The 27,691-nt window shown below is 40.3% G+C and overlaps 3 protein-coding genes and 1 pseudogene across 5 annotated transcripts; all 4 read right to left on the bottom strand.

Moving 5' to 3' along the window:
* Positions 1-1,823: 1,823 nt before the first annotated feature.
* On the bottom strand, positions 1,824-3,986 carry LOC121764110 (WAT1-related protein At1g43650-like). 2 transcript variants are annotated; one of them, XM_042160187.1, is made up of 8 exons: positions 3,871-3,986; positions 3,418-3,754; positions 3,274-3,336; positions 3,086-3,202; positions 2,764-2,998; positions 2,532-2,690; positions 2,313-2,464; positions 1,824-2,223 (listed from the first exon to the last, which is right to left on the bottom strand). In XM_042160187.1, exons 2-8 carry the CDS (start codon positions 3,609-3,611, stop codon positions 2,094-2,096), a joined length of 1,050 nt encoding a protein of 349 aa, XP_042016121.1. In that variant the 5' UTR covers positions 3,612-3,754; positions 3,871-3,986; the 3' UTR covers positions 1,824-2,093. The 2 variants fall into 2 exon arrangements, with proteins under 2 accessions (XP_042016121.1, XP_042016117.1); XM_042160183.1 differs by having other exon boundaries at positions 3,832-3,982.
* A 573-nt stretch (positions 3,987-4,559) lies between these two features.
* On the bottom strand, positions 4,560-8,372 carry LOC121785610 (annotated as a pseudogene).
* Positions 8,373-11,468: 3,096 nt separating this feature from the next.
* Positions 11,469-13,194, bottom strand: LOC121768315 (cyclic pyranopterin monophosphate synthase, mitochondrial-like). 2 transcript variants are annotated; one of them, XM_042164794.1, is made up of 3 exons: positions 13,011-13,194; positions 12,704-12,929; positions 11,469-12,221 (listed from the first exon to the last, which is right to left on the bottom strand). In XM_042164794.1, exons 2-3 carry the CDS (start codon positions 12,818-12,820, stop codon positions 11,628-11,630), a joined length of 711 nt encoding a protein of 236 aa, XP_042020728.1. In that variant the 5' UTR covers positions 12,821-12,929; positions 13,011-13,194; the 3' UTR covers positions 11,469-11,627. The 2 variants fall into 2 exon arrangements, with proteins under 2 accessions (XP_042020728.1, XP_042020722.1); XM_042164788.1 differs by having other exon boundaries at positions 12,704-12,830; positions 13,011-13,191.
* Positions 13,195-22,825: 9,631 nt separating this feature from the next.
* LOC121770737 (cation/H(+) antiporter 3-like) lies at positions 22,826-25,914 on the bottom strand. The gene is made up of 4 exons (XM_042167507.1): positions 25,503-25,914; positions 24,253-25,254; positions 23,595-24,122; positions 22,826-23,519 (listed from the first exon to the last, which is right to left on the bottom strand). The coding sequence occupies exons 1-4, from the start codon at positions 25,740-25,742 to the stop codon at positions 22,947-22,949; spliced, it is 2,343 nt and encodes a 780-aa protein (XP_042023441.1). The 5' UTR covers positions 25,743-25,914; the 3' UTR covers positions 22,826-22,946.
* Between the last annotated feature and the right edge of the window lie 1,777 nt (positions 25,915-27,691).

Genomic DNA, 27,691 nt, shown 5'->3' with positions numbered 1-27,691 from the left:
ACGTCCGTCCCTCCGCCCCGAGGTATTCGCAGGGATTATCCCAGATTCGGGATGATTATTCGGTTGAACCCACTCCGGAAGGAGGCCGAGACGGTGGAAGCTCCAGGGCGGAGGCCGAGGCAGATGAGGAGGAGGATCTAGGCCGGCATCCGTACAGCCCCAAGAAAACACTGACTGTGTACAACGCCTGAATCAGCGTCTCGTACGATCCCATCGTCGGAAATCAACAATCCCTGAAGTGCTTCTGGGAAAAGGTCACTGAGGCCTACCACGAGATTAAGCCGAAGGGGTCCCGCCGCCGCACATTTAAGATGCTCCGCGCTCACTTTGACCGAGTCGACAGAGAGGTCAAAATTTTTTGCGTCATCTACAAGAGTGAAGCGGCTCATTACCAAAGCTGAGCCACAGGAGCCGATATTCTGAGGTCGGCTTTGCGAGTCTACTTCGACGACACTGCCAAACAATTCAAACATGTCGATGTTTGGGAGGTCGTCAAAGACGAGGAAAGGTGGGCCGGCGGTGTCCGGTCCAGCTCGGGCTCGACCTCGAAGAGCACGAAGCACACGGCGGGTGGCCAATACTCGTCTAGTAAGGGCGGTTCGGGCAGCGCCGCACAAGAGTTTGCCTCGCAGGAGGTTGAGAGCACGACAGACGATGCCGGGGGGTCCTCCCGTGGGCGCCGTCGTTCGCAAGGGAGAAATGTGGCGAAGTCGGCTAGAGGGAGGAGGGGCCGAGCCGAATCAAGTCAGGCAGGCTCGGGGGCACCCTCGAACTCCCTAATGTCCATGTACATGACCGCCACAATGGCGGACACTTCCAGCATGACACCTCCCCAATACCAAGCCTATCTTGCCGTAATTGAGTTTATAGCAAGACAACTTGGTATTCCGCCTCCAGGTGGCTTCAGTGCACCTCCACCGCCTTTGGGGGATGATTCGCCGGCGGAGTAGTTTTTTTTTATTTTCTATAAAATTCTATTTTAAATTATGTAATTTTTATTTTTTTGGATTTTAATTATATTTTTTTTAATTTTAAGTTGTATTTTTGTTTTATGTTGTAATTTTATTTTATTTAATGAAGTGTGTTTTTTATTAATTGAATTAGTTGGAAGTAAAAATAAAAAATGAAAATGAATGAATAGTAATTTAAGAGATGGTTAAGAGACGGATAAGAGATGGAGGGTTGCAAGTTCTGTCACTTAGTTAAGAGATGGAGTAAAAAGTACAGTGGGACCCAAGAATAGTAATTTAAGAGACGGATAAGAGACAGCGTTGCAGATGACCTTACGATCGCAGGAGCAAAATGTTCACCAAAAGCACTTCAGGTGAGATTTTTCCTTAACCAAATTCATGAAACATGATTTTTCTCGCTTAAGGGACTATTAAAAGTAAACCTCATTTTATAGAGAGTAATTATGAAATCCCTCTAATTTAAAACCTAAATAAAGTGATGAAATCTGAACAATCTTGTTTAAACAATAGTTTTGAAATGAAGTTTGTCCCAACTCTAATCAAAATGAAAAATAGTATTCTATCTGTCTCTGAAAAGCATAAACTATTTCTTTATTTGTCCGTCCTAGAAAGTATAAACTTTCTAATTCTGGAATAGTTAAATAACACACTATCCTTATACATTATTTTATTTATAACTTATACCTTTACAATACATAATAATAATGATGTGGAACCCACTCTCCACTAACACTACTTACACTATCCTTTATCTCTTATTTTACGAATTATATATTAAAACTCGTATCGAAATAAATGCTCATACTTTTCATGAACGGAGGGAGTAATAGTAATACTAGTTACTATATGGGATTTGAAGACAAAAAAATATCTTCAGTCAATATAATGTGGAACTTAATATTGAGACAAACCACCAATTGATTACAACATGAAATTAGTTTACTTCGAAACTCACTACTCTTTTATTTATTTTTTAATTTTTATTTTGCAAAAGGGAAACATGGATATACTACTTCCATATATCTTTCAAGAAAGAGTGAAAGGCCAGTTGTTGGTTAGAACAAAGGCAACAATATGATACTCTACTACTAAAAATTCGTAGAGTAGAATTGGGTTTGTTTATCATGTGTGGTCTTCCAAGCCTGTTTCCTCTGCTCCCTCGTTTTGATTGGTTACTGCTATTTCGGTTTCTTTAGACTTCCCCCACAGAATGCCATAGAGCCCTATTACTAACAAAACAGCTCCACCAACACTGCAAACACAAACACAAACACACACTGGATTAGTAAAACAAAAAATAGATGGCTATACACATACATGGATACATCATGTTAACATTACCTTCCCCAGTGAAGGGTCTCCTGCAACAATATGGCCGAGAAAACCGCGGTGATGATCAGTGCTAACGGCGAGAAGGCAGCCCCGAACACCGGTCCTTTCTTCTCTACCACCCAAACAATCAGCCAGTAACAGATTGCAGTCGAAATCGCCCCCTACACTCATCATCATTATTTTGCAGTTGATGGTGTGATAAAATTTGCAAAAGTGTATGGGATTTACACAGTAAAAGACTGAAACAAGGTTGATGTTCCATCCAAGACTCCAAGACTCTCTGTGTCTTTGCTTTGCTGCAGCCCATGCTGCTGATAATGCACAGCTAGAGAGACATTGGAGAGCCGTGAGGCGCAGTTTGGAAGGATACAGCTTGATCAACGGGCCCTACAACACAAACATGAATGATCACGACCCAACCAATCAACCCGAGGAGTAACTAACTAACCGACCAACCAACCTGCATGATGAACCACATGCACCATGCCCCGTTGGATCCTAAAATGATGAGGGAGCCCTTTATCCAGTCGCCCCTCGTGTAGCTTTGCTTGTAGGCGCGCAGGAAGTCTTTGTGGCTCTCTGGGTAGATGGCTGGCCCTTGCACGAAAGTGCACACCAGAGCACCTGCAAAGCCTAATGCAGAACCAGCCACTTTAGCCATTCCATGCCCTTGTTTTATTGAGAGCCTCTCTATTCTGACGTAGAAAACACTTCAAATTATACAAAATCCGAATCTTATCCCAGCACCGCCCAAATCTCAGTCTGGTTAGTTTTGATCTTACCGGAAGCAGAGAGCTAAAATGAACATCATGGCCGGACACGTGTTGACTAATGCAGAAGCAAACGTTGCAGAGACGTAGTTGAGGGCAAAGTGGAAGAGATTCAAGCTCACCGCGATCCTGCAAAGTTCAATCAGGACAGAACACGAAAAAAGTTCAGACCAAGTAGAAATATGGGAGAATCTGCGTACCCAGTCGAAACCAAGGCTATCTTGCAGAACAAGGCGAATGCCAGCGGAGGAGACTTGTCGCCTCTGAAAGCAAACACAAGTTTTTAATCTAATCAAACAAACTATAAAAATGCTATAAAGTGAGTATCTATCTTGCAAGGAAACCTCTCGAGGAAAAAGGCGAAAGGGGCCAATGCAAGTGTAGCAAATGCTTGGCGATAGACTACAAAAACGTAAGGATCCATCCCTGTTGTGATTGCTGCCTTAGACAGCAAAGACATTCCAGCAGAGATCACCTGTATCAATATCATCGCCAGGTATGGCTTCTTCGTCTCCATAGACGCCAGCAAGCCAGCCATACCTTAACTTATGCTGCTGTAGCAAACCTGTTATTTATAATTGAAGGAAGACAGCACAGAAAGAATCTTATCCAACAAACAAATTATTCATCACTAGGTACTCCTCTCCATGTATTATACCATTCCTTTTTGTCAGCAAAAACCTGCGAGCATGTCTTCCGTTAAGGTCACATAACTTGACTGAACTCAACACTGAAAGTAGAATAAACACGACAACAACCAAACAGCATCTACAACTGCAATCAAAGAATCCTCGTACGAGGTTTCGTGGCAGAGAAGGCGCCTGTGTCAGTAGAAACATGCGATTTCCTAAACAAAGCAAACAGTTGGGCAACGAGTTGCGTAGAGTTTACTAAGGTTGGGGGAAGATGAACTATTGAAACACCAAGTGATTTTGTCATTATATAGGCAACAAAGATTCCATCGTACCATCATATGTATGACTGAAATGCTTTTGTTTGTCACTATTCAAATAAAGTAAGCTGTTACAGGAGATGGGCCGCCGCTGGCCTCAAAATATTCCTTTCTAAATATAAATAAAAACAACAATTATAATCAGCTCTTCAATCAACTATGCAAGCAGCTTCTGCTTGTCTAGCAGGCTCTAAACAATCGACATGGCGTCATCGCGCATATAAAATGTTGGAAAGAATATCTCAATGAAAGGCAAAAATCAAGAAATGATCATTGAAAATCAAATCGATAGAACACTTACCAGAATTAGAATACAAGTATCCTATAGATTTAATTTTACATAATTATTTCTTGATTCTTACCTTTTATTAGGATATGGAGTAGTATTATTTCCAACAAAAAAATGACGAATCTCAACATTAAGTAAGGAAATTCAGGTGCTGATTAAGTCAAGCTTATAGGAAGACATCATTTCTAAATTGCCTTTGAATTTATTGTACACATTACGACGAGAATGATAGACAAGTATTAAGGTGCAAACAATTTGGAACAAACATTTCATTTTCCTTTGTACAGAACCAAAAGAATATACGTCTGAATAGGTATACATTTTTGTCGGACAGAGTGAACTGACCTGGCCTAGATACATATCTGAAACAAGTTCCATATCTACACCAAGAAAGACTAGCTATAAGCAGAGGAATTTTCTATACGAAGAAAAATTAAATTACTCCCCGGAACAGCACATTGGCGGAGAAACAGGATGTAACGCGGCAATATGTTGCTAAATCATCATTCTACTAGGGGGGATCCGCTCATTCTGATGAGCAAGCTCTTCAGCAGGAGAAATTATCTGAGGCATTGACATCCCCACCGAGACAATTATCTCTGAAACAAAGGGGAAATGAATTCAGTAAGAGGCTAGAGGATGAAGTGCAGACAAAAGTTTGTTGCAAATTTGACGTTACTAGATCAAAAAAATCATCAATTAGCTTAGCAGACAAACGATTGTTGTGAATGTGATGTTATAAGATCATGAAAATCCATTTTTTTCCTTAGAAACATGTTAGGTACCCTGCTTACCTATGCCCTCTCGAATAGACAAGTTTGGCCGAATGATGTCTTTTGAGCTAACGAGAAATATGTCCCCGATGTATAAATGATTTGTTGGCACGCACACCGAGCATAGTTCTTCATCTCCAGCATCTCTCTGCCGTGAAAGACAACAAATCCATGGAAAACAAAAGTCAAAGGCAAATCTTATAGTAAGTGTTACGCTGTAATGTAATGGAGTACAAGTCATGACTTGAATATTGAAATCTAGAACCTACAAATTTTAGAGAATACTTTAAAGAAAACAGATTTCACGAACCTGAAGAACTATAGACGATGTTATAAAGCCAAAGGCATATTCTCCAACACGAGGATGGCGGATAATAGCAACCTCCTTGAATGCAGTTGTATTCTGATCTGTAATAGTTACACAATATGAATCAACAACAAAATCCCGTGTGAAGAGGAAACCTGCCTATACCATGACATTTGGTAATGCAGGACGAAAGATACCAGTAGATGTTGACATCCATAAAGATGAATTGGCAAAGCTCTGACATGCAATTACAGTAAACATCATACATCAATATCAGGGTCAAGCTCATTATTTTTGAACTTTTTTATTTATGAGATAAAAGCAAAAATGTTATCCAATTCTAAGAAGAATGTCTAAGATTAAAACATAGCTTTATCAGATAACATTTAAGAAGCCTTCAATCATGCAATTACTTCACTTTTTATGCTTTTTGACAACAATAAATGAACACTGAAAATGAAATTACCTGGTGAGATTGCAGAACTAATTTGCTTCGATGCTGAATGTATATGTTTTACAAAGGGCATTCGCTTTATAAACCATTCTCCTATCAAGAAAACGGTGGAACCCAACCATGATGAAGCAAAAATACCAACGAAGAAAATAAAGATTATTGATGTGATGAATCCAAGGCCTGCAACAGATATAAAGGAAAAATCAGACAAAAATAAATTAAACTTGATGAACAATACACGTGTTTGTGACCAATGGATCAAAGAATTATGGTCCACATAAAAATGTTGACTTAACAATCAAACAGGACCAATGATATACACTCTAAAGATGACCAAACAACTTACCAAATATGTCAATGCCAAGCCTCTCGTATATAGGGCTGAAGAAACCACCAACGAACTGGATAAACCACCAAGTGATAAAAAATGTAACAGCAACTGGAAATAGAACCACACTGCAATATAGTTTTCTATTAGAATTCGAAAAAAGAAGAAGAAGTGAATAAGATCGTAAACAGTATCGATATATTGAAGCCAAAGTCAATACCATCCTCTCATGAACTTCTTAGAAACCCAACTCTGAAGAACAGCATAGCAAGCCTGGCAAAGCACATACATCAGGATAATTTGACTTTATAACGACATTAAATACCATCTATTTGGCGCAAAAGACTCAGTGGAAATATATTAGCTTTGTCAGTAACACGTAGATTTCTAAATCATACTTTAATTCTGGGGGTGACATAAGCATGCTGACTGATCATTTGGCATTGATATTGGTATTTCACCTCGAACTTGATGTGACATGCAGGAGTTTGGGTGTTCCTTTTCTAATTTCTATCTCTTCTATTTCTCTTTTATATTTGCAAATGAGCAAAAATTTAAAGGCCGCGTTACGGTGGATTCGAAGGAATTACCACTCTACCACCAGGCCAACTCACACACACTTCTATTTCTCTTTAGCATGCAGGTCTGGGTGGATATACAACTATTATACTCACTGCTGTTATTCAAGTTAGTAACTTTTAGATGCTTGGCCTTTGAAAAAATACATGGCATATTCTTATTTCAGAAACAACTTATGTAACTGCTACTGAATTAGTGATCTTCTCCTAGGGATCCTTTTAGGCCCCAAGTACTGCGTCAAAGTAATATGGCAATAGCTGTGCTACAAGTACAGAACTAGATACAATAGACAGAGATCACAAAAGAACTACCATTCTTTTTGTGTTCCTTCTTTTGGAAGATATCATCAGCTAATTTTTCTGTCACCAATCCTGATAAGTTTACTAAAGGTTCAAAAAAATAAACTCCTGTGTATTTCAAAAGAAAGGAGAAGGGAAGCCTACATGCCAATCCTTCCACTTTGAATCTCCAAAAGGGACGTATCCTTTTGAATGAGTGTTGTTTTCCATAGTACAAGTTAACTCCAACACAACAACATCCCAATATTATGATCCAGTACATGAACACTTTAAGAGCCTGATCCATTTAACAATGTAGCATCCACACCTACCAGCACTCAATATTATGTGGTTCAACAGGAATCACCAATCATTTAATGCTAGAGCAGGATATCACAGTATATAGTTTTGCATAGTTTGACCCCCTCCCTTGTACAAAAAAAGACCTTTTATGTCTATAATCATATCCTGGTCAAATGAGTAACTCTTCAGCAAAATCACATCCACGATCAATCTTATTAGTAAATACTAATACTACAAATCTTGGCACTCAGGAATTAGTGATTATTTTGTGAAATAGCCATTGGATATAAGTAGAGTTGGCATATACAATTATATCATACTGGATCAAAGTATTTAGTTACAAGTATCCAAGTCCATACTTACTAAATTCTCAAACATTTAGTATTTCCCCCTCCGAATAAAACTGATCTAGTCAACTAATATCGACTCCAATTCACGCAAGCAGCTAAAGTAACTACAAGGCGCATCCCCAAATAATACTCCACAAAATATTCTCAAATGGACCAAATACCACTTGCTTAAAAATTTAAAAACGCAAGCAATTAAACGACACGAATACTGTAAATGTTATCTGAGACCTTGCGCGTAGAGGAATTGGTGGGGCGGGGATTTGGCGGGATCTTCAACGTCGTCGTTTAGACGCGTCGGCGAATTCAGCAATCCTGACGCCGTTGACTCCTTCTTCCCCCGATCACTGCTGCTCTCCGCCGCCATTAATTCCACTCTCATCGACCGACAACCTTGTCGAGAGATTTCGAAAAAAAAGGACTCAATTTGCAGGCATTTCAAAATTAGGGATTAAATTCGATAACCTTTCGGAATTTGACACCTCGGCATGCGAATTTTTCAGAATAGACTATTTTTAAATTTTAATCTATTTTGTTTTATTTTTTTTATTATTTCTCTCTTAATATTTATGAAAAAACCAAATTTCCCCTAATATTTTTATTAGGGTTTTAATACTTATTTTGTACTTCAATTTTATTTCACTCAATTATGCAAATCATCCCTCCTCCTTCTCCGGTCTGCTTTACCGCTCAAATTCCTATTTCAATTTCGATTAAACCCCCCCCCCCCAAATTCAAGTTATAGGAAAAAAACGTATTAAAAAGTGCTCAAGAACAAGAAGAATCTGCCACAGATTTCAACAACATAATCACCGAAATCAGCGGCAGAGATGATGCCGCAAACCAGAGTTCACCCAAACCAGCGACGGCGCATCCACCTGCTCCCAAGAAACAGGCGGAAACATGGGGTGAAGAGGAAACCCGCGCCTTCATATCTCTCCGCGAAGAAACTGATTTCATGTTTAGCACGTCCAAGTTCTACCTGCATCTGTTGGACTACATTCACACCAAAATGAGGGAAAGGGGGTTCGATAGATCGCCCGCTATGTGTACGGACAATTGGAGGAATCTGATGAAGTTGCTGCCAGAGCCATCCATTAATTGCAGCAAAAGGCGATTCCGTCGCCTTGGCGGCCCCCACACTCCGGTCCGACATCATATGAGGGGTTTAAATCAGGATACGCAGTAGTCATATGAGGGGTTTAAATCAGGATACGCAGTAGTCCGTTAAGGGGAAGGCCTTAACCCACTGACTGCCAGAAGCCCATCTCCCAAGGCCTCACACTTGTGCTTGAGAGGAAGCAACTATACGACAGTAGTGGGATTTGAACCCAGGCTCATTGCAGCAAGATCTGCCCCTCCGTTGCCAACTGCGCTATACCCATGCGGGTGAAAATTTAGACCATTTCTCGATTTATGCGTGTCATCCTCATTCCAAATTTATCAGATGTCCCTGAAGGGACTCTCTAAGCTGTTAATCAACATGATGAAAGCAACTGGGTGGGGATCTTGATGTGGCAGCAAATTTCATTGAACCAAACATTGTCTATGCAAAAAAGGGCTCACAAGAAATAAGCTTTTGAATCTCATATCTACCAGAGAATGTTTGTTTCAGTGGAGGGGAAGGAGGGTGGAGACAACAAAGAAAGGGGAGGAGAATGAGGGTTGGAGGCGGCGTTGATTTGCTTTGCAGAATTGGGTTAAAATAAAATTTGAGTAATTGCGGAGAAAATAAAATAAAATAAAATTTCAGTGAAAATATGAAAATATTAAGGGTAATTTAGTCCATTAATAAATATTATGAGAGAAATAATAAGAAAAAAGAAAACAAAATAGATTAAAATTTGAGAATCCCTTATTCCGAAAAATTTGCATGCCACGGCCTCAAATTTCGAAAGGTCTGCAAATTTAATCTCTAATTTCGAAAGGCCTGCGAATTGAGCCTCTTTTTTCGAAATCTCTCCAAGATCGTCAGAGTTGAAAGAATTACGATCTAGGAGAGTGAAATTTGGGGGAGTTATGGAGCAGAGTGATTTTCTTCGATTTTGTCAAATTTGGAATTAACTTTTTTGTCTCTATTGATATTACATAATCATCCCCTAATCTATTCACAAGCTCTCAAACAGCTCAACAATAAGAGCATCCGCAACGCATCTCTTAACCGTCTCTTATCTTGTCTCTCCGAGACGAGACGGTTAAAAGACGCGTTGCAGCGTCCCGTCCCGTCTCGTCCCGTCTCGCCGAGACGCTCGTCCCTCCGAGACGGCTGGCGTGTGCTGGCGCTAGGCGTGACGCCCACTTCGCCGGCCCGCAAGTGGGCGTCGTCACGCAGACGCAATAAATCATTTTAAAAAAAATTAGATTTTAATTAAAAAAAATAAAAACTAAAAAATTAAAAAAACGGTCATATGACCGTTCAACGGTTGTTTTTTTTTTATTTTTTTATTCTATAAATACTCCTCTTTCATCCGCATTACACACAAACACACATCTATTCTTCTCAAATCATCTCTCTTTCCTCTCCAATTTTCATATCAAATCATCTCTTTTATTCTTCTCCCAAATTTAATCCATTCATGGATCCATTTCAGCAAATGCGTCGAATAATCCATTCATCTCTTTTTTAATCCATTCATGATTCTACCGCCCACGCCCAACTCCAAGATGATCTAATGGAACACATTTGGACAAACTTTGGCAATCAATAGAGTGCGCAGAAGAAATTAAATTATGTATTTTTAATATTTTTTTAGGATTTTAATTATGTGGTTTTTTTAAAATTTTTTGAATTTTAAGTTGTAATTTTATTTTATTTAATGAAGTGTGTTTTTATTAATTGAATTTGTTGGAAATAAAAATAAAAAATGAAATTGAATGAATAGTTAAGGGATGAGATGATTAAGAGACGGTTAAGAGGTGGAGGGTTGCAGGTGCTGTCTCTTAGTTAAGAGATGTAGTGAAAAGTACAGTGGGGCCCATGAATAGTTAAGAGATGAGACGGTTAAGAGACAGATAAGAGACGGCGTTGCGGATGGTCTGCATTAATGCTCAGTTTAATTAAAAATTTTAAATGTTTCATGTCATACGAAATTAACATTAAATTTCGTTTATTTTTACTGGTCTTTTTTTGTAAACAGATTTTATATTTTTCATAAACTTTTCTTTACATTTCTTTAAATTTGTGCTGAATAAATACGATATTTATTCATAAACCAAAAAAAGCACTGTACTAATTTCGTCCAAAAAAAATTTTAGTAGAATAAAAATTGATAAAATAAGAGACATAAAGAAAATAAATAATTAAACGAAACTCACCTCGTCAAAAGAAAATTTTACTATAAACAAATAAAAACTAGTCGTAATTTTGGTTGAATTATCAAAATAAAAAAAATAAGATTTTTAAGCGAGTGTAATAAGTTAAAGACGCCCTTATTAAAAACATAACTTTAGCTTGAGTCCACATCTTTGAGGGTAACTACATCTCATCTTAGTGCTTATATGGTTATGCACGAGCACGAATGTGCGTGAGCAAGTGTATAGGACGATCAATGGGTCTCCGAGATGTGGCCACCCATTTTACATTGTAGTTGTAGTTAATTTTTTTGGTATGTTCATCTATATAAACACTACTCCCTAGAATCACCCTATAATTCCCCACTAAAAATTTTCCCAACCAAATTTATGTACTCCTAATTGTCAGTATTATAAAGAATATGAATTTTTGTTTATTCGTAAATATGATTTGTAATATATAACCACGAAAAAGGGAAAATAATAAATACTAGTAATACAAACCTTCGAAGCACAATAAAATATTAAAACAGACTGAAGAATAGAGTCCCCAATTCAAATCTCAGAGATAACAACAAAATAACTTAAATTCACAATCACCGCAATGCACATGGTACAAACCTTCCAAGCACAAAAAACCAGAAATCAAGAACTTACCTGGACCAATCCCCACTCTTACCTCCACTTTTCTGTTCAAGCCTCACATCTGTAATGACAATATCCTTGGAAGCAGCCTTGCACATATCATATACTGTAAGGCCAGCAACCGTGACAGCAGTCAGGGCTTCCATCTCGACCCCGGTTCTCCCAGTCGAGACAGCTTCACCCCGTACCTCAATGCTAAAATCGTGAGGGTTCAAGGCCAGATCCACATGAACACGAGACAGGTTGATGTTGTGGCACAATGGGATGAGATTGCTCGTTTGCTTTGCAGCGCAGACTCCAGCAATCTTGGCCACACCGAGAACATCCCCTTTCTCCATTTGGTTGGCTGAGACCAAATCAAACACCTTCTGACCCAACACAACTTTGCAACTAGCAAGTGCCACTCGCTTGGTTATCTCCTTGGAGGAGATATCAACCATTAGGGCTTCACCTTTGCCATCAACGTGAGTCAATCCTGAAGGAGGCGCTCTTTCTGAATCGACACCGTTGGTTTCATGATGTGGTTCTTGATCTAGTGTTGGACTGTCTGATGAGCTAGAAATGGATGACGGGGGAGGGGCACCAAAAACAAACTCCATTTCCTAGGATCAAAATAAACGAAAAACATACATAAAGCTATGTTTCCATTCCAATAACGAGCTGGGAAGAGGCCAGTATATGTAGCGCATTGTTACCTTAAGATTTACTACTATAACTTTAATGCAAGAAACAACAATCAAAATTAAACACAGAGATGGCTATTCCTTTAGCAGTAATACATTCTTTTTAATGAAGGCCTTATTAATGAAGGTAGTGAACATGCAACTGAAACCTACAGATCAGCGAATATTGATTCACAAAATTTCACATTTGATAGTTAAAATGTGTCAAAAACCGCTCTCATTCATGGCCATTTCTCCGGTGATATCAATTATTTCTTGCTCTTTTTCTACTACTACTATAAACATGATTACAGATAACCAATTCGATGAAAATACATGTGAAGATTTCAGACACCGATTTATAATCATCAAAGAGATCATTGCAAGAAAACGAACTAATTAAAAGGAAGAAAATATACTACCTGATTGAGCTCGGCAATAGTTTTGGCAATATCATGGCTGCTGAAGAATCTAGGCCTCGGAAAAGGCTTCAATGTTGTTGCAAATCGACGAAGAAACATCAATCGCTGAGTTTGCATTTAGTGACAGCTGAAATTCGAATAGTGAAAGCGTTGGTTAAGAGTATCAGTAGGTAATTTCAGTGGGGCATTTCCACAAACAGTTTGGGAACATGGGGTCATTTCAAGCCTGTAGCGGAAGAAATAAAAATAACGGAAGAAATAAAAATAAATACTTACATCATTAAAAACTTTAAATTACAATACTTACATCCTCTGAAACGACTTATGATTACAGCTGATCGCATTCACATGCTCAACTCGTCGCCGCTACCTTCAACTTTCTGAATGACCTTAGTTATCAACCTTTTGCATACTAAAAGAGGGTATTAAACCGTGATATAAAAAATATCATTATTATGAAATATGGTAGTATTAAAGAAAGATTTAAGTTAACTTCAAATAAACCTATTGGGCCATTATCTATTGCGTTTGAAGTTTGAAATTGATATCTAAATATTTTTACCAAATAAGTTTATGTTTTTAGGGCACCCACAATGGGGCGCCCTATGGCACGCCCTATGCGTGCCATAAGCTTCGGGCGCGGAAGAAGCGCGGACGATGGCCTATCGTCCGCAGCATCAGGCACCATTGTGGGCTCGGCGGACGATGACATGCGTTTTTGAATTTTTTTTTCCTTCCGAATTTTGTCTATTTAAATCTCGTTTCTCATTCACTTGTTCATGCGAACATCTCGCTTCTCTCATTTCTCTCATCTCTCACATTTCTACCTCTCTCACATACCAAAATGAACCACTACGACGACACTAGTTCTAGTTCATCGAAGTCAGGTAGTCCGACCTCGGAAGCCTTAGATGCAGCCGTTGAAGAGGCAACGACGGAATACTTAGACGAAATGCAGCGCGAGGAGGCGGCGGAGCAGATCCACAGGCCTATTCGACGTCGGACGGTTGTACGACGCGACAGCTCACCAACGTCTGATTGCAGACTATTTTGCCGAGCAACCACGGTGGGGACCGACCGTTTTCCGCTGCCGGTTTAGAATGCTGCGTTACCTTTTTCTCAGCATTGTCCGGACTTTGTCGTCACGTGATGAATACATGACGTATCAGGAAGATGGCGTCGGCAGACCCGGCTTTACACCGTTGCAAAAGTGCACGGCTACACTCCGTCAGTTGGCCTACGGCACCACGGCGGACATTTTCGACGAGTACTTCCACGTCGGGGAGACAACAGGCCGGGAGTGCCTGAAGAGATTTTGTAGGGGAGTTGTGGAGGCCTACGGCGACACATATTTGCGCATGCCAACTGCTGTTGATTGCCAGGGCCTGATGAAGATGCACGAGACGGCGCACGGCTTTCCTGGGATGCTAGGGAGCATCGACTGTATGCACTGGGAGTGGAAGAATTATACGACGGCGTGGAGAGGCCAATTCACTAGTGGATACAAGGGCAGCCACCCGATGATGATCCTCGAAGCCGTCGCTGACCATCGGCTCTAGATCTGGCATGCTTACTTCGGCGTGGCCGGGTCGAACAACGACATTAACGTCCTCAACTCATCCACCCTCTTCACCGAGCAATGCAATGGCAACGGCCCGACCATCGAGTTCACTTCCAACAGGCGCCAATACCACATGGGGTACTACTTGGCCGATGACATATACCCACGGTGGCCTGTTTTTGGGAAGACGATCAGCTGCCCAATTGGTGAGAAGAGGGTTTTATTTGCGCAAAAGCAGGAGGCGGCGCGAAAGGATGTCGAGCGGGCATTTGGTGTGCTCCAAGCACGGTGGACAATTGTGAAAGGGCAGACTCGTCTCTGGTTCAAGGAAGTCATCGCCGATGTCATGTATGCGTGCATAATCATGCACAACATGATAGTCGAGCATGAAGGTGGGACCATCACCGACTGGAACGATGATGAAGGTGCATCTAGATCGTCCAGCACGGCGACTGAGCCCCCCGCTAGAGGATTACCGACGGGCTTCAATGATGTTCTATCTAGACAGACTTCAATGCGCAACCAACAAGACCATGCTCAGCTCATGAACGACATGATTGAAGAAGTGTGGGCCCGTAACCGCCGTCGCTGAGTTTGCGTATTTTTTAATTCGTATTGTAATGTATTAATTTTTATAAATGAAATGAAGTTTTTTCTCAATTTTTGTAGTTATTTAAATATTCAAATAAAAGAAAATGCATAGGGCGCGCCTTAGGGCGCCACACTGCAGGTGGGAGAGTAGGAGGATAAAAATGATGACGTGGCGGTGCATAAGGCGCGCCTAAGGGCGCCCCATTGCTAATGCTCTTATGCCAAATTGTCAAACAAATCATTAATTTATTCAATTTCTAGTCAATCCTGCAAAAAATTATACTCCATGCTACTATGTGTCTGGATTATTGTCTGGATTCAATATCAGGTAAATCAGCAATAATAAGTGGTCACTGTTACAAATGGGCCGCTATCTGGGCCACCCATCGCAATCAAGGGCCGCCTTAGGCTCAGTCATCCCATAGACCTTCCGGCCTTCAGTCGGCACTAATCGAAATGACAATGTAGTAATGTACACAATGGACTTCGTTTGTATAAAATTAATTAAGAATAATTGCATATCTAGCGACAAAATTAGTACTCTGCCTGTCCATAAAAAATAGAGCATATTTATCATTTTTTATTGTCCATGAAAAATAGAGCATATTTAAAAAAGAAATTTTTTAACAACTTCTCTCTTATTTTTTTCACTTCTCTCTTATTAATAATATGTACCCCACATTCCACTAACACTATTTATCTCTTACTTTTTTTCCCTTCTCTCTTACTAATAATATGGACCTCATATTTCACTAACACTACTCCTCTCTTACTTTTTCCCCTTATTTCTTCCTTTACCAATTCCATATAAAACTCGTGCCATTCACAATGCGTCCTATTTTTCGTGAACGGAGGGAGTATTTTCTCATTAAACAAAAGAAAATAGTCTTTTCGTTGATTGGGCAAGTCACACACTTGTGGAAACTGAAAAGAAGATATGCAAATTTGAGTATAAAATTTCTATGTCACTTTTTTTTTATTGCTACTATCTCCGTCCTATAATAAGAGTCCATTTTTGTCATTTTAGTCTGTCCCACAATAAGTGTCCACTTTCACTTTTACTATAAATGGTAAGTAGACCTCACATTCCATTAACTCGTTCTACACACATTTCATTGTAAAATTAATATATAAAGTGGACTCCTTACTCAACTAACTTTTTCAACCCACTTTTCTTTATATTTCTTAAAATCCGTGACGAGTCAAATATAAACTTTTAATGTGGGACGAAAGTAATATATAATAATACAACAAAAAATAAAATTATTTTTTAATTAAATTCAATTAAATTTAAAAATTTAAAGACATTATGTATATATTCAATTTATGTACATTTATCTTTTAAAAAAACCATGCAAATTGATAACGCAAAAGTGTTACTCCCACACAAAACATAGCAACACACATCAAGAGCAAGAAGGAGAAACAAAGATGACTCAATTATCATTACATCTGAATCTGAAATTAGGACACATTTGCGATAGTTATTGTGTTCAAATTCCGGTAATTAAAAAAACAAACCACGAGGCGGAATCAAACCGAATGGTGGTGAATAAATTGTTTAATCCGTTGAATCAATTCCTGCGCCAGAGCAGCAGTGAAGGGATCCATGTCAACCGCAATCTTGTTAAGGTAGAAGCAATGGCCGACGCCTCTGCTCACCAACAGCTCCACCTCCTTCCCCGCCCTCTTCATCTCCTCGTAAAACTCCATCTGCGTGTCCCACATCAGATCCTGCTCCGCCAAGCAGTACAAGTACGGCGGCAGCTCCCCCATCTCCAGCGGCGGCGCCCCCTCCGGCAGCCCATCAATCATCTCCACCGTCAAAAAAGGCGTCTCCTAATTCTCCACCTCCGACCTGCTCCGCCCCGCCCGGCAGAACCCCGTGTGCACCGGGATCGCCCCGCCACCTGGTGGACAACATTCCCGCCGGAGCTGTCTCCGATGAGGAACACGCGCGGCGAGGGTGTCGTCGACGGCGGCGGGGAGGTGGTGCGCGGGGCGAGGCGGAGGTAGGGCGACACGACGATGGCGCGGGCTAGGCGGGTGTAGGCTGTTGGATATTTGACACACAAAATATAGGAGCACTCAACAAGGATGAAATATGGAGGATAAGTATTAATAAGCTTCTCACAAAAGGATTACAAAATACAAAAACAAAAGGATGTGCTTCAGCACTACAAACTCTCACTGTTTATCTATGAGCTACGGCTCTTTCTCTCAATTCACCACTTCCTTTTCTCTTTATTGATTACATTAAACTACTACTATCCCTATTTATAAAGATTCAAAACTAGCTAGCTACAATACACATCATCATAGCTTAATTAGGAAGAAAACAAATGTAATCCACTACCTACACCACCTAATTATCAATATGGTACGTGGCTTTCATGTAGCCATGAGGAAACAAAAATCATCCACGTATAATAACTAGGTGATGCACCTACTTCATCACTTTTTCTTAATCTTGAAGTAATTGAGTTTAATAAACTCAACATCCTCCCTTAAACTCAATTCTTCAAGGTTTTCATGCCAAGCATAAATTTCAATCTTCTAAAGATATCCTGTTTTAGTGGCTTCGTAAAAATGTCAGCAATTTGATCTTGTGACTTGCAGTACACTAGCTCCACATCATTTTGGTTCACGTGTTCCCGAATAAAATGATAACGAGTATCAATATGTTTACTTCTTCCGTGGAACACTGGATTTTTTGCAAGTGCTATTGCAGACTTATTATCAACACGTATCTCTGTCGGGCCTTGTTGCGCGAATCCCAGAAAAGTTAATAAATTTCTCAACCAAATGCAATGGCACACCGTTGAACTTGCTGCAACATACTCAGCTTCACAAGTTGAGAGTGTCACTATAGCTTGCTTCTTTGACGACCAAGTAAAGACAGCATCTCCAATATAAAAACAGTAGCCGGTAGTGCTCTTTCTTTCATCCAAGTCTCTTCCCCAATCGCTATCCGAATAACCAATGAGCTTAACTTCTTGATTAAAGGGATAAAATATACCTTCATTCAGTGTACCTTTAATATAGCGCAAAATCCTCTTAGCTGCATTCAAATGAGATTGTGACGACGTTTCCATGTATCTGCTGATTAATCCAACTCCATAGAGAATATCGGGCCTAGTGCACGTTAGATATCGTAAACTTCCAACGAGGCTTTTGAAGTAAGTTGGATCCACCTCAGCTTCACCATCATGCTTCCTTAATTCTTGACTGATCGCCACGGGAGTGTTAACAGGATTGCAGGACTCCATTTTGAATTTCTCCAAGATTTGTTTTGCAAAAGAGCTTTGAGAGATAAATATCCCATCTTCATTTTGTACTACCTCAATTCCCAGAAAATGTGCCATCAAACCAATGTCCGTCATCTCGAACTCCTTGATCATGCTCTTCTTGAAGGTATGAAACATTGTTTCACAATTTCCAGTAAAAATAAGATCATCGACATATAGGCAAACGAATAACATGTTACCTTTAGCATCTTTCTTCAAGTATAGAGCATGTTCATAGGGACACTTCACGAAACCATTCTTCAGAAAATACTCATTAATTCTGGAATTCCATGCACGAGGTGCTTGCTTGAGCCCGTACAAAGCTTTCTTCAATCTGTAAACTTTATTCTCAGCTCCTCGTTTCACATAACCTTCAGGTTGCTCCACATAAATTTCTTCTTCAAGAAAACCATTTAGAAAAGCCGACTTCACATCGAGCTGATAAATCTTCCAATTGTGTTGGGCTGCCAGCGAGATAAATAATCTGATCGTCTCAAGACGAGCAACAGGAGCGAAGACTTCACTATAATCAATTCCGGCCTTCTGCTTGTATCCTTTCGCCACTAACCTCGCTTTGTACCTTTGCACTTCACCATTGGCATTTTTCTTTGTTTTGAACACCCATTTCACACCAATTGCTTTTCGGCCTTCTGGCAGTGTTGTCAATGACCAAGTATCATTTTTCTCAATCGCATTGATTTCTTCATCCATTGCAATCCTCCATTTCATTTCTTGTGCAGCATCTGTATAAGCAATAGGATCAGCATCCATATAAAAACAAATAAGATTCACATTTTCCTCCACAGCTTCATCAACTTCTTCGGTAGCTTCATATATATCGTTCAGATTGCGCATCCTTCTTGGCCTTCCGACTGGACCTTGAGATGATGTTGGTGAATCAGGTTCTTCAACTTCACGTGCATCTTCTTGCTGATCATGTACAATTTCTGACGAGCTTGCAACTTTTTTATCCTCCCAGCTCCATGTTTGAGCTTCTTCAAACACCACATCGCGGCTTATGATCACCTTCTTTGTGAGTGGGTTATACAATTTGTAACCCATTACTCGATCTCCATATCCCACGAAGATACACTTTTCGCCTTTATCATCAAGCTTGATTCTTCGAGCTTCGGGGATTTTGGCAGAGGCAATGCAGCCAAAAACTCTCAGGTGCGCAACACTGGGCTTGAACGAGCTCCATGCTTCTTCGGGCGTCATGTTGCGAACACTTTTGGTGGGACATCGGTTCAGGAGATATACTGCTGTTGCGACAGCTTCAGCCCAGAATTCTCGAGGTAAGTCCTTCCCTTTGATCATACTCCTCGCCATATCAAGAATTGTTCGGTTCTTCCTTTCAGCAACGCCATTCAATTGAGGAGTATATGCAGGTGTAAGTTGGTGAACGATTCCATGATCCTTGCAAAACTTTTCGAACAGATCGGATGTGAACTCGCCTCCTTGGTCGGATCTAAGAACTTTAATATAGTTCCCACTCTGCCTTTCAACAAGAATTTTGAATTCTTTGAAAATATCAAACACCTCAGATTTCCTTTTCAAGAAATACACCCAAGTCTTTCTGGAATAATCATCAATGAAAGTTAGAAAGTATTGATTACCTCCAGTAGAAATAGGCTTCAGAGGACCACAAACATCTGTATGAATGATCTCCAATGGGCGTGATGCTCTCCATCTCATTTCTTTTGAGAAACTTGGCCTGTGATGTTTTCCCAGTACGCATCCTTCACAAACTTCTTCAGGATGATCAATATGCGGCAAGCCTTTCACCATATTCTTTGAAGACAAAAGCTTCAAACCACCAAAATTCAGATGTCCAAGACGCAAATGCCATAACCACGATTCATCTTTAACAATAGTATTCATGCACTTCAACATATCATGTTTCATGTTCAATGCAAATAATCTATTTTTGGACATCTTCACACAGGCAACCAAACTACCTCGAGCATCATTGATAGACAGATAAGAATTCTTGATATTAACATCAAATCCTTTCTCCAGCAATTGACCAAGACTCAAAATATTGCTCTTCATGGCAGGCACATAATAGACGTCATATATAAAACCATGATTTCCATTCTTCAACTTAATCAAGATATTACCTTTTCCTTGCACCGCTACTTTGGAGGAATCTCCAAAAGTAACTTCCCCATAAGATATCTCATTTAGCTCCACGAAGAGTTTCTTGTTCCCACACATGTGGTTACTAGCTCCAGTATCCAAGTACCACGTGCTGCACTGATCACCCTCAAGTCCTTTATGAGAAAAAAAAGAGGTTGAAATTACCTGCTCATTATTGTCTCCTCCATCGGCATAATGGACTTGTTGGTTGGACCTGGTATTTCCGGCTGTTGGACATTCATAGCTGTAATGCCCGAATTCGTGACAAGTATAGCACTCGACATTTGCTTTATCAAACCCTGGTTGATTATAGGTTTGATAATAACCGCCTCTGTATTGTCCCCTTCCTCGTCCTCGTTGTCTATAAGAATTTCGACCTCTGCCTCGATAGGTGGAATTTTGACGTCCTCCATCGTTTTGATAATTCTGGCCTCGTCCTCCTTGATTTTGGTAATTCTGGCTGCGTCTTCCTCGGCCACGATAGCCTCGACCTCGACCTCGACCTCGGTTGTATCCACCGAGTGATGTCCCAGGCTCAAACTTCTTGTCTTCTTGTATCGACATCTTTGCTTGTAGCATATGCTCAAGTGACGGAGTTGTCTTTTTCTTCATGCGTTGCTCATGGACTTCCAAACTGCTCTGCAGCTGGTCGATAGACATAATGCTGAGATCTTTTGATTCTTCGATAGCCGCAACGACGTGCTCAAATTTCGACGTCAAGGAACGAAGAATTTTCTCAATGACACGAACATCTTCAATTATCTCTCCTTGCCGTTTCATTTGATTCACAATAACTAATGTTCTTGCGAAATAGTCTGAAATGCTCTCCGTTTCAGACATGGTCAAACTTTCGAACTCGCCACGTAGGATCTGCAGTCGAACTCGTATCGCCTTATCAATACCAGTGAAAGAATTCTTCAAAATCTCCCAGGCTTGTTTAGACGTGGTGGCTGCACTTACTTTCTCGAACGTGGTTTCATCAATACCTTGATAGATATTGAACAATGCCTTCTTGTCTCGTTTCCTTGCATCTTTGAGGGCGTTCTTCTGGTTGTTTGTCAAGGCATCTTCGGCTTCTTGGGAGACAGGTTCGGTGTAGCCGTCTTGAACAATATCCCACAACTCTTGTGATTGCAACAAGACTCGCATCTGAATACTCCAATTCCCATAATTGTGTTTTTCTAATTTGGGAATCTGGGGTTGAACCATATTCAACGTTGCCGCCATAGGTAGGATCGAGTGGCTCTAGATACCAGATTTGTTGGATATTTGACACACAAAATATAGGAGCACTCAACAAGGATGAAATATGGAGGATAAGTATTAATAAGCTTCTCACAAAAGGATTACAAAATACAAAAACAAAAGGATGTGCTTCAGCACTACAAACTCTCACTGTTTATCTATGAGCTACGGCTCTTTCTCTCAATTCACCACTTCCTTTTCTCTTTATTGATTACATTAAACTACTACTATCCCTATTTATAAAGATTCAAAACTAGCTAGCTACAATACACATCATCATAGCTTAATTAGGAAGAAAACAAATGTAATCCACTACCTACACCACCTAATTATCAATATGGTACGTGGCTTTCATGTAGCCATGAGGAAACAAAAATCATCCACGTATAATAACTAGGTGATGCACCTACTTCATCACTTTTTCTTAATCTTGAAGTAATTGAGTTTAATAAACTCAACATAGGCGGCGTAGTAGACGTGCCAATTGGCGGAGGTGATGCATCCGCCGTGGAAGTGGAGGAGCACGGGGAGCTCCTCCGGGTCGGTTTCGTGCCTCTCGGGTAGGTATATGCGGAGCTTGAGGCCGTCGGGGGAGGTGACGTCGGCGGTGGCGACGCGATCTACGAAGTGATCGTGCGGCGGCACGGCGTCGTTGAGGAACTTGACCTCGGGCTGCCCGTACCATTTTTTATTTAATTTGAGCTTATTTATAAATTAATCCTTATTTTATAATGTATTTTCCTATATTTTAATATACTGGTATTTAATTATTTTGGCTACTGTAAACCAGAACCGTGAACTGAATAGTTTTTATGGTTCACTCTCCAGTCCGGTTTCTAAACATTGACTTACACCTTAAATTTTATTAAATCATTACGAATAGATTTTTTTTGTTATTCAGTCAAATGTAGGCAGTTGGCGCATGTGTAATATTCCATTTACATTTCAAATATCCTTTGCTTAAAAAACAAAATTCATCTCTCTTTTTAGATGGCATGCACGTCTTTACGAACTTGAGAAACACTTCCCGGATTTTTAGATGGATTAAATCAGGAAAAAAAATCCACAACATTTTAATTATAATTCATCTAAGAATTTACCAGCTGACTAATTATGCATCGATCGCCTACGTAAATCTTTGCAAATGAATACTAAATGAAAATTTTTTATCTGAGTATCCTGAAATTTTATTGTTAATCAAGAATTTACAATTCAAAATTTTCCATCCGAATAGCTTAGAATCAAATAAGCATGATAATCGGAATAGGTTGGCCGAAATCAAGTAGGTTGACCCGAATAACATCCATTTCTATTAAAATCATGTGAGCTAGCATACAATAATTTATGTGACAACAAATTAAGTTATGTTAATTACAATATAGTCACTACTACATTAATTTACAACATGTAAATATCCTACTCAAATAGACTTAATATTCTGGTGTTGCACCACCAAAATGGAGAGAGGAAGGGTAAGATCCGGTGCGGCGAGCATATCCCCGACGGGACCAAGCTCCGGCAAGTCATTCCACTCACTGAGCCCCATCAACTGCGGCGTATCCTCCTTATGCCTCCGGCCCACCATGATCAAATCAAACGCCTCCTCCATGGCATGTATGAGCAGCGCCGTCTCCGCCCCGTCCTTCACCCTCTCCTCCTTGTACATTATATCATCCTGCGTCTGCATCCTCGTATCCTTCAATATCTCCGCATCCAGCACCGCATCCCACTGGCTGTCCCCCGCGTATATGTCCCACGGCACCATCCTCACCACCGTCAGGCTCACTTCCGGCGACCGCGCCATACGCCTCGCGTACGCCAGCGCCTCCCTGTCGTCCGCCCCACCGAAGAACGCCACCCCCACTGCGTATCCCCCCGGCGCCGTGGCCCTCCGCCTCACCTTGTGGCGGTCGATCAGGATCGCCACCGAGCACGGCGCCAGCTCCAAGACCTCGCAGTTGATTGACCTCAAGCTGCCTGAGTCATGTATCACCTATTTCCAAATGAAACAAAAATAAATATAACAATAGTATTTCATATTAATGTAAAGAGTAGTTCAGATCTTGACCTTCCCTTGCTGGTTCCACTTCCGGTGGAACGGGAGGATGATCATGGAGGCGAGCTTGTTGAAGGCCACCGTGCAGATGTCGTGGTGCATGAACTTGGTGAGGGACATGGCGGTGAACTGCTGGACGGTGACGGCGCCGGCGTACTGCTGCTCGAAGGAGGTGAGGATGTCGATCAGTTTCTGGGTGCGACCTTCGCCGGTGGACTTCTGGCGGAGCTGGTGGTCGATCAGCTGGGGGTGGGCCCGCCCCGCGAGCTCCACAAGATGAAGGGCGTACACCGCCATGGGGCTTTCCCTGCTGGGGTACGAAGCATCTAGAACTTTCTGCACGGCCAAGGCGTCGTCCACGCGGTGGGTGCACACCAGCATGCGGAGCTCTGAGTTGATGGAGGTGTGTTGGATGTCTCTCTTCTGGTAGCCGGTGTACATTCTTGAGTAGTCGTATAATGATTTCACGATTAAGCTTGATGCCGCCACTTGTATTAGTACTGATGTGGTAAGCATCGAGAATGTCTCTCGATCATACGTCTATACTTCACCACAACCAAAAAATATATAGTCAATGAGAAATTATTTGAAGTTTTATGACTTGCCCATAACAATAACATACATGGACATTGCTATTATTGTTCCTACTTAATGAGAGATAAAACAGCACCTGATTAACATAATTGTAGTAGTAAAAAGCCATCTGCACAACCCCCTGAGTACTCATGATGAAGGAAAGCGCCACCGCATCTTTCGCCGGCACTTTACAAACCACCGCCGGCACGAACACAGACAACAGCTTCATCCCCAAACACAATCCCACTATCACCCAAACCATCCCAACAAACTCCAGATCAAAAAGCTCAACCAAATTCACATTCATCCCGCAAAAAGTAACCAACAACGGCGCCAACAATCCCGACACTAGGGTTTCCAGCCTGTTCACCAGGGTCGCCCCTAGGGGCGGCCCATCAGGCACAGCCAACCCTAGCAAAAACGGGCCGTACTGATAGTTCAACCCAACGTTATCAGTAAGCAAGACCACCACAAACACCAAGAAAGCCATGATCACCACATGAAAGCGAGTAACTGGCTTCCCCTCAGGCGTGTTCTGGATGATCCAGAGGCTCAGCGGGCGGCCAACGCACAAGATGAAGAGGATCAAGCACATTGTCATGAAGGTGGAGTGGATCATGATGACATCCGCAAAGCTCATGATCCCGACCCGGCCATAGGTGATGAGAGTGGAGGAGAGGTTGCTTACCATGTCACTGATTAGGGCGGAGGCCAGGGCGAGCCGGCCTAGCTCGGTGTTCATGATCTTGAGGTCGACGAGCATGGAAGCGATGACGGGGAAGGGGAAGAGGTTTTGGATGGAGATGATGGCTTTGTAGGCAGGGACTCGGTACTTGTGGATTTCGGTTTGTTGGAGGACGGTCATGATTAGGGATCCGCCGAGGGGGAGGGTGACGGCGAGGACTCCGATGGTCCACGCCTTGATGCCGGTCCGGAGCACGGTTAGGGGATCCATCTTGACGCCGCTGAGGAAGATGAAGAAGATGTAGCCGATTTTGGAGAGTAAGTCTAAGTAGACATCTCCTTCTTGGGGGAATAATGCTTCGTCTACATATGCATATCGTCCTAGAATGGTTGGCCCAAGTATGATTCCAGCCTGATCACATCAATCAATCATTAGGTTAAACTATTAATCAATTTAGTCATATATATCACGCATAATGGTTTGTGGACGTGGAAACAAACAAATAAATGGTGTGCTTTTTCAATCACAAGTTGTGAAGTTTTAGTAATTTATTTCAATTGTGTGTTCCGTGTAGAAAACAATGTGTTTCCATGATATTCAAAACGACACCGTTAACAAAGAAAAGAAAAGAAAAGAGAGGAGAGGGATGAGAGAGAGACGAGGATCTCGGAGATGAGGCGGGGCAAATGGAAGCGACGGAGCAAAAGGTGAAGAGACTGGGTGACGAGAAAAATGATGGCGAGCTGAAGCTGTAGGCGGGGCAGAGCAAAGCCAAGGAAGGGTCTGTTTCCGGCGGAGCCCCAGAGGCCGGCAGAATGCACAGCCGCATCGACATAGCAGAAGTCACTGGTGATGTTTCCGGGCCGCTCTACTCCGCCATGCCCGGTTGTACCATCCATCGATCATATGCATATATACGTATACGTATATGTATATGTATTCAGTTTCCACCCCCTACCTACTTAGATGGAGTACCTCTTTTCTTAATGTTTGTTGGAGGAGGACATAAAATAAATTCAAGCTCTAGAATTTTCTTGTTTTTTTCTTTCATGCAAATCATATTTTGATTGGTTTTTGTTCTTAACGGATGGACCCACGACAAATGTTCGCAGCCATTTGACTTTTTTTCATTACATTCCTCAAATAAACAATATAGGAGTACATAGTACTACTAATATTGTGTGAATCAATGCATAGGAAATACTACTATCAACATCTGGCAATAAAAGTTCTATTTACTAATTTTGATAGGTTAGTAAATACTAACTCCACAATTAAGCTTTACATTTTATTAAATCATTCTATTCATATTTTATGGAGTAATAAAATTAATAGACTATAAAAAAAATCTCATATTTAACTAAATCTTTTAGGGTCATGACATTTCTTAAGCATGCAAACGAAAATGAAGATTAGCTGTGTGTTGACTAAATGGAAATTGCCAATTGGAATTGTGAAATTGTCAAGATGAAGGATGAAGTCATGAATATTATTAGTATGTATGTATAACCTGTGTTTTTTTGGGGAAATGGGTATTCCGTAATGCACCTAGTTAGATATCTCAAGTATGCATGCATATGTAATTCAACTAAATACTCCCTTGTATATGTTTCTGGTTTACTTCTATTATAAATAATATAATATTTACATGCCATTCATATTTTATTTTAAATTAATATATATATATATATATATATATATATACAAGTGTGATTCATATATACTCTTTCTGTTCTATAGTAGTAGAGCCATTTTGCCATTTTGATACGTTCCAAAGTAGTGGGGTCCTTTTCATTTTTAGTAAAAGTCACATTTCTTTTCTCTTACTTTACTCGCTTTTACTTTATTCTTTCTTTATCTCTCTATCTTTTTCATTTTTTACTATGTTCCTCCTTTACTTAATCCAGTTAACAAAATTTTTATTAAATTGCATTTTGAAAAGAAACGCCTCTATCACTGCAAAACGAAGAGAGTACTATTTTTCATCTACTTTTCTTAAAAAATATTTTGAAAACGAAGGGATAATAAGTACTATTTTTCATCTACTTTTCTTAAAAAAATTTTGAAAACGAAGGGAGTACTATTTTTCACCTACTTTTCTTAAAAATTTTTGAAAACGAAGGGAGTATTATTTTTCACCTACTTTTCTTAAAAAAATTTAATACTCAAGCTACAAATAAGACACCCTCATTACAAACTAAAAAAAATTTAATACTCAAGCTACAAATCAGACACCCTCATTACAAAATAAGTAGCTCGTGGATACAGCTAGATATATACAGTTCTAAGAAGAGTTTAATGTATGCCAAAAATAGTAATGTGGACCCAAAAGATTTAATGTCGATGTCACAATGACAGATACAGAATATATTCAATTTATTGATTTAGGAAATCAACAATGACAACTTATTCATATGTGGGCAGAATTTTATACCGCAGATGTCGACGTCGTATAATTGGACGAAGTGTATGCTGTTGCTCTCTGCTGACAGCAACGAAATAGTATATCAGATAAACTTTGAAAAATATGATTTAGACTTTGTGAATAATCCTATATAAATACTGTTACTTCTGTGCTTGGTGTTTTTTTTCGACACAAAATTTGAAAAAATTATGTTTAGTTAGTTAAATGTAGAAAAAAAAGCCCAACTTACTTTACTTGGGATGTTTCCAAAATAAATACTACTCCTTCAAATTATTGAACATTCCCATAAAATCCATAATTATTTATTACGACCAAAATCATGTACTCCTACGTTTATTAGTAACGGTTTTCAAGATTGAATCGGGTCGGGTGGGGTCGAGTCTACTTCAAAAAGAAATGGACAATAATTTTCTTATTTTATAT

Source organism: Salvia splendens, chromosome 2 (genome assembly GCF_004379255.2).
Source record: "Salvia splendens isolate huo1 chromosome 2, SspV2, whole genome shotgun sequence".
Classification (NCBI taxonomy): Eukaryota; Viridiplantae; Streptophyta; class Magnoliopsida; order Lamiales; family Lamiaceae; genus Salvia; species Salvia splendens.
This window is presented reverse-complemented; position numbering and strand designations above follow the sequence as displayed.

Excerpts from the sequence above, each read along its gene's own strand:
- LOC121764110 (XM_042160187.1), bottom strand. The coding sequence starts at position 3,611 with ATGGCTGGCTTGCTGGCGTCTATGGAGACGAAGAAGCCATACCTGGCG. Across the intron at positions 2,465-2,531 it reads TTGTTTCAGTCTTTTACTGT|GGGGCGATTTCGACTGCAAT; the intron begins GTAAATCCCATA and ends TGATGAGTGTAG. Across the intron at positions 2,224-2,312 it reads GAGACCCTTCACTGGGGAAG|TGTTGGTGGAGCTGTTTTGT; the intron begins GTAATGTTAACA and ends TTGTGTTTGCAG.
- LOC121768315 (XM_042164794.1), bottom strand. The coding sequence starts at position 12,820 with ATGCAAACTCAGCGATTGATGTTTCTTCGTCGATTTGCAACAACATTG. Across the intron at positions 12,222-12,703 it reads CTATTGCCGAGCTCAATCAG|GAAATGGAGTTTGTTTTTGG; the intron begins GTAGTATATTTT and ends TTTTGATCCTAG.
- LOC121770737 (XM_042167507.1), bottom strand. The coding sequence starts at position 25,742 with ATGGATGGTACAACCGGGCATGGCGGAGTAGAGCGGCCCGGAAACATC. Across the intron at positions 24,123-24,252 it reads ACTACAATTATGTTAATCAG|ACGTATGATCGAGAGACATT; the intron begins GTGCTGTTTTAT and ends GGTGAAGTATAG. Across the intron at positions 23,520-23,594 it reads AGTGGAACCAGCAAGGGAAG|GTGATACATGACTCAGGCAG; the intron begins GTCAAGATCTGA and ends ATTTGGAAATAG.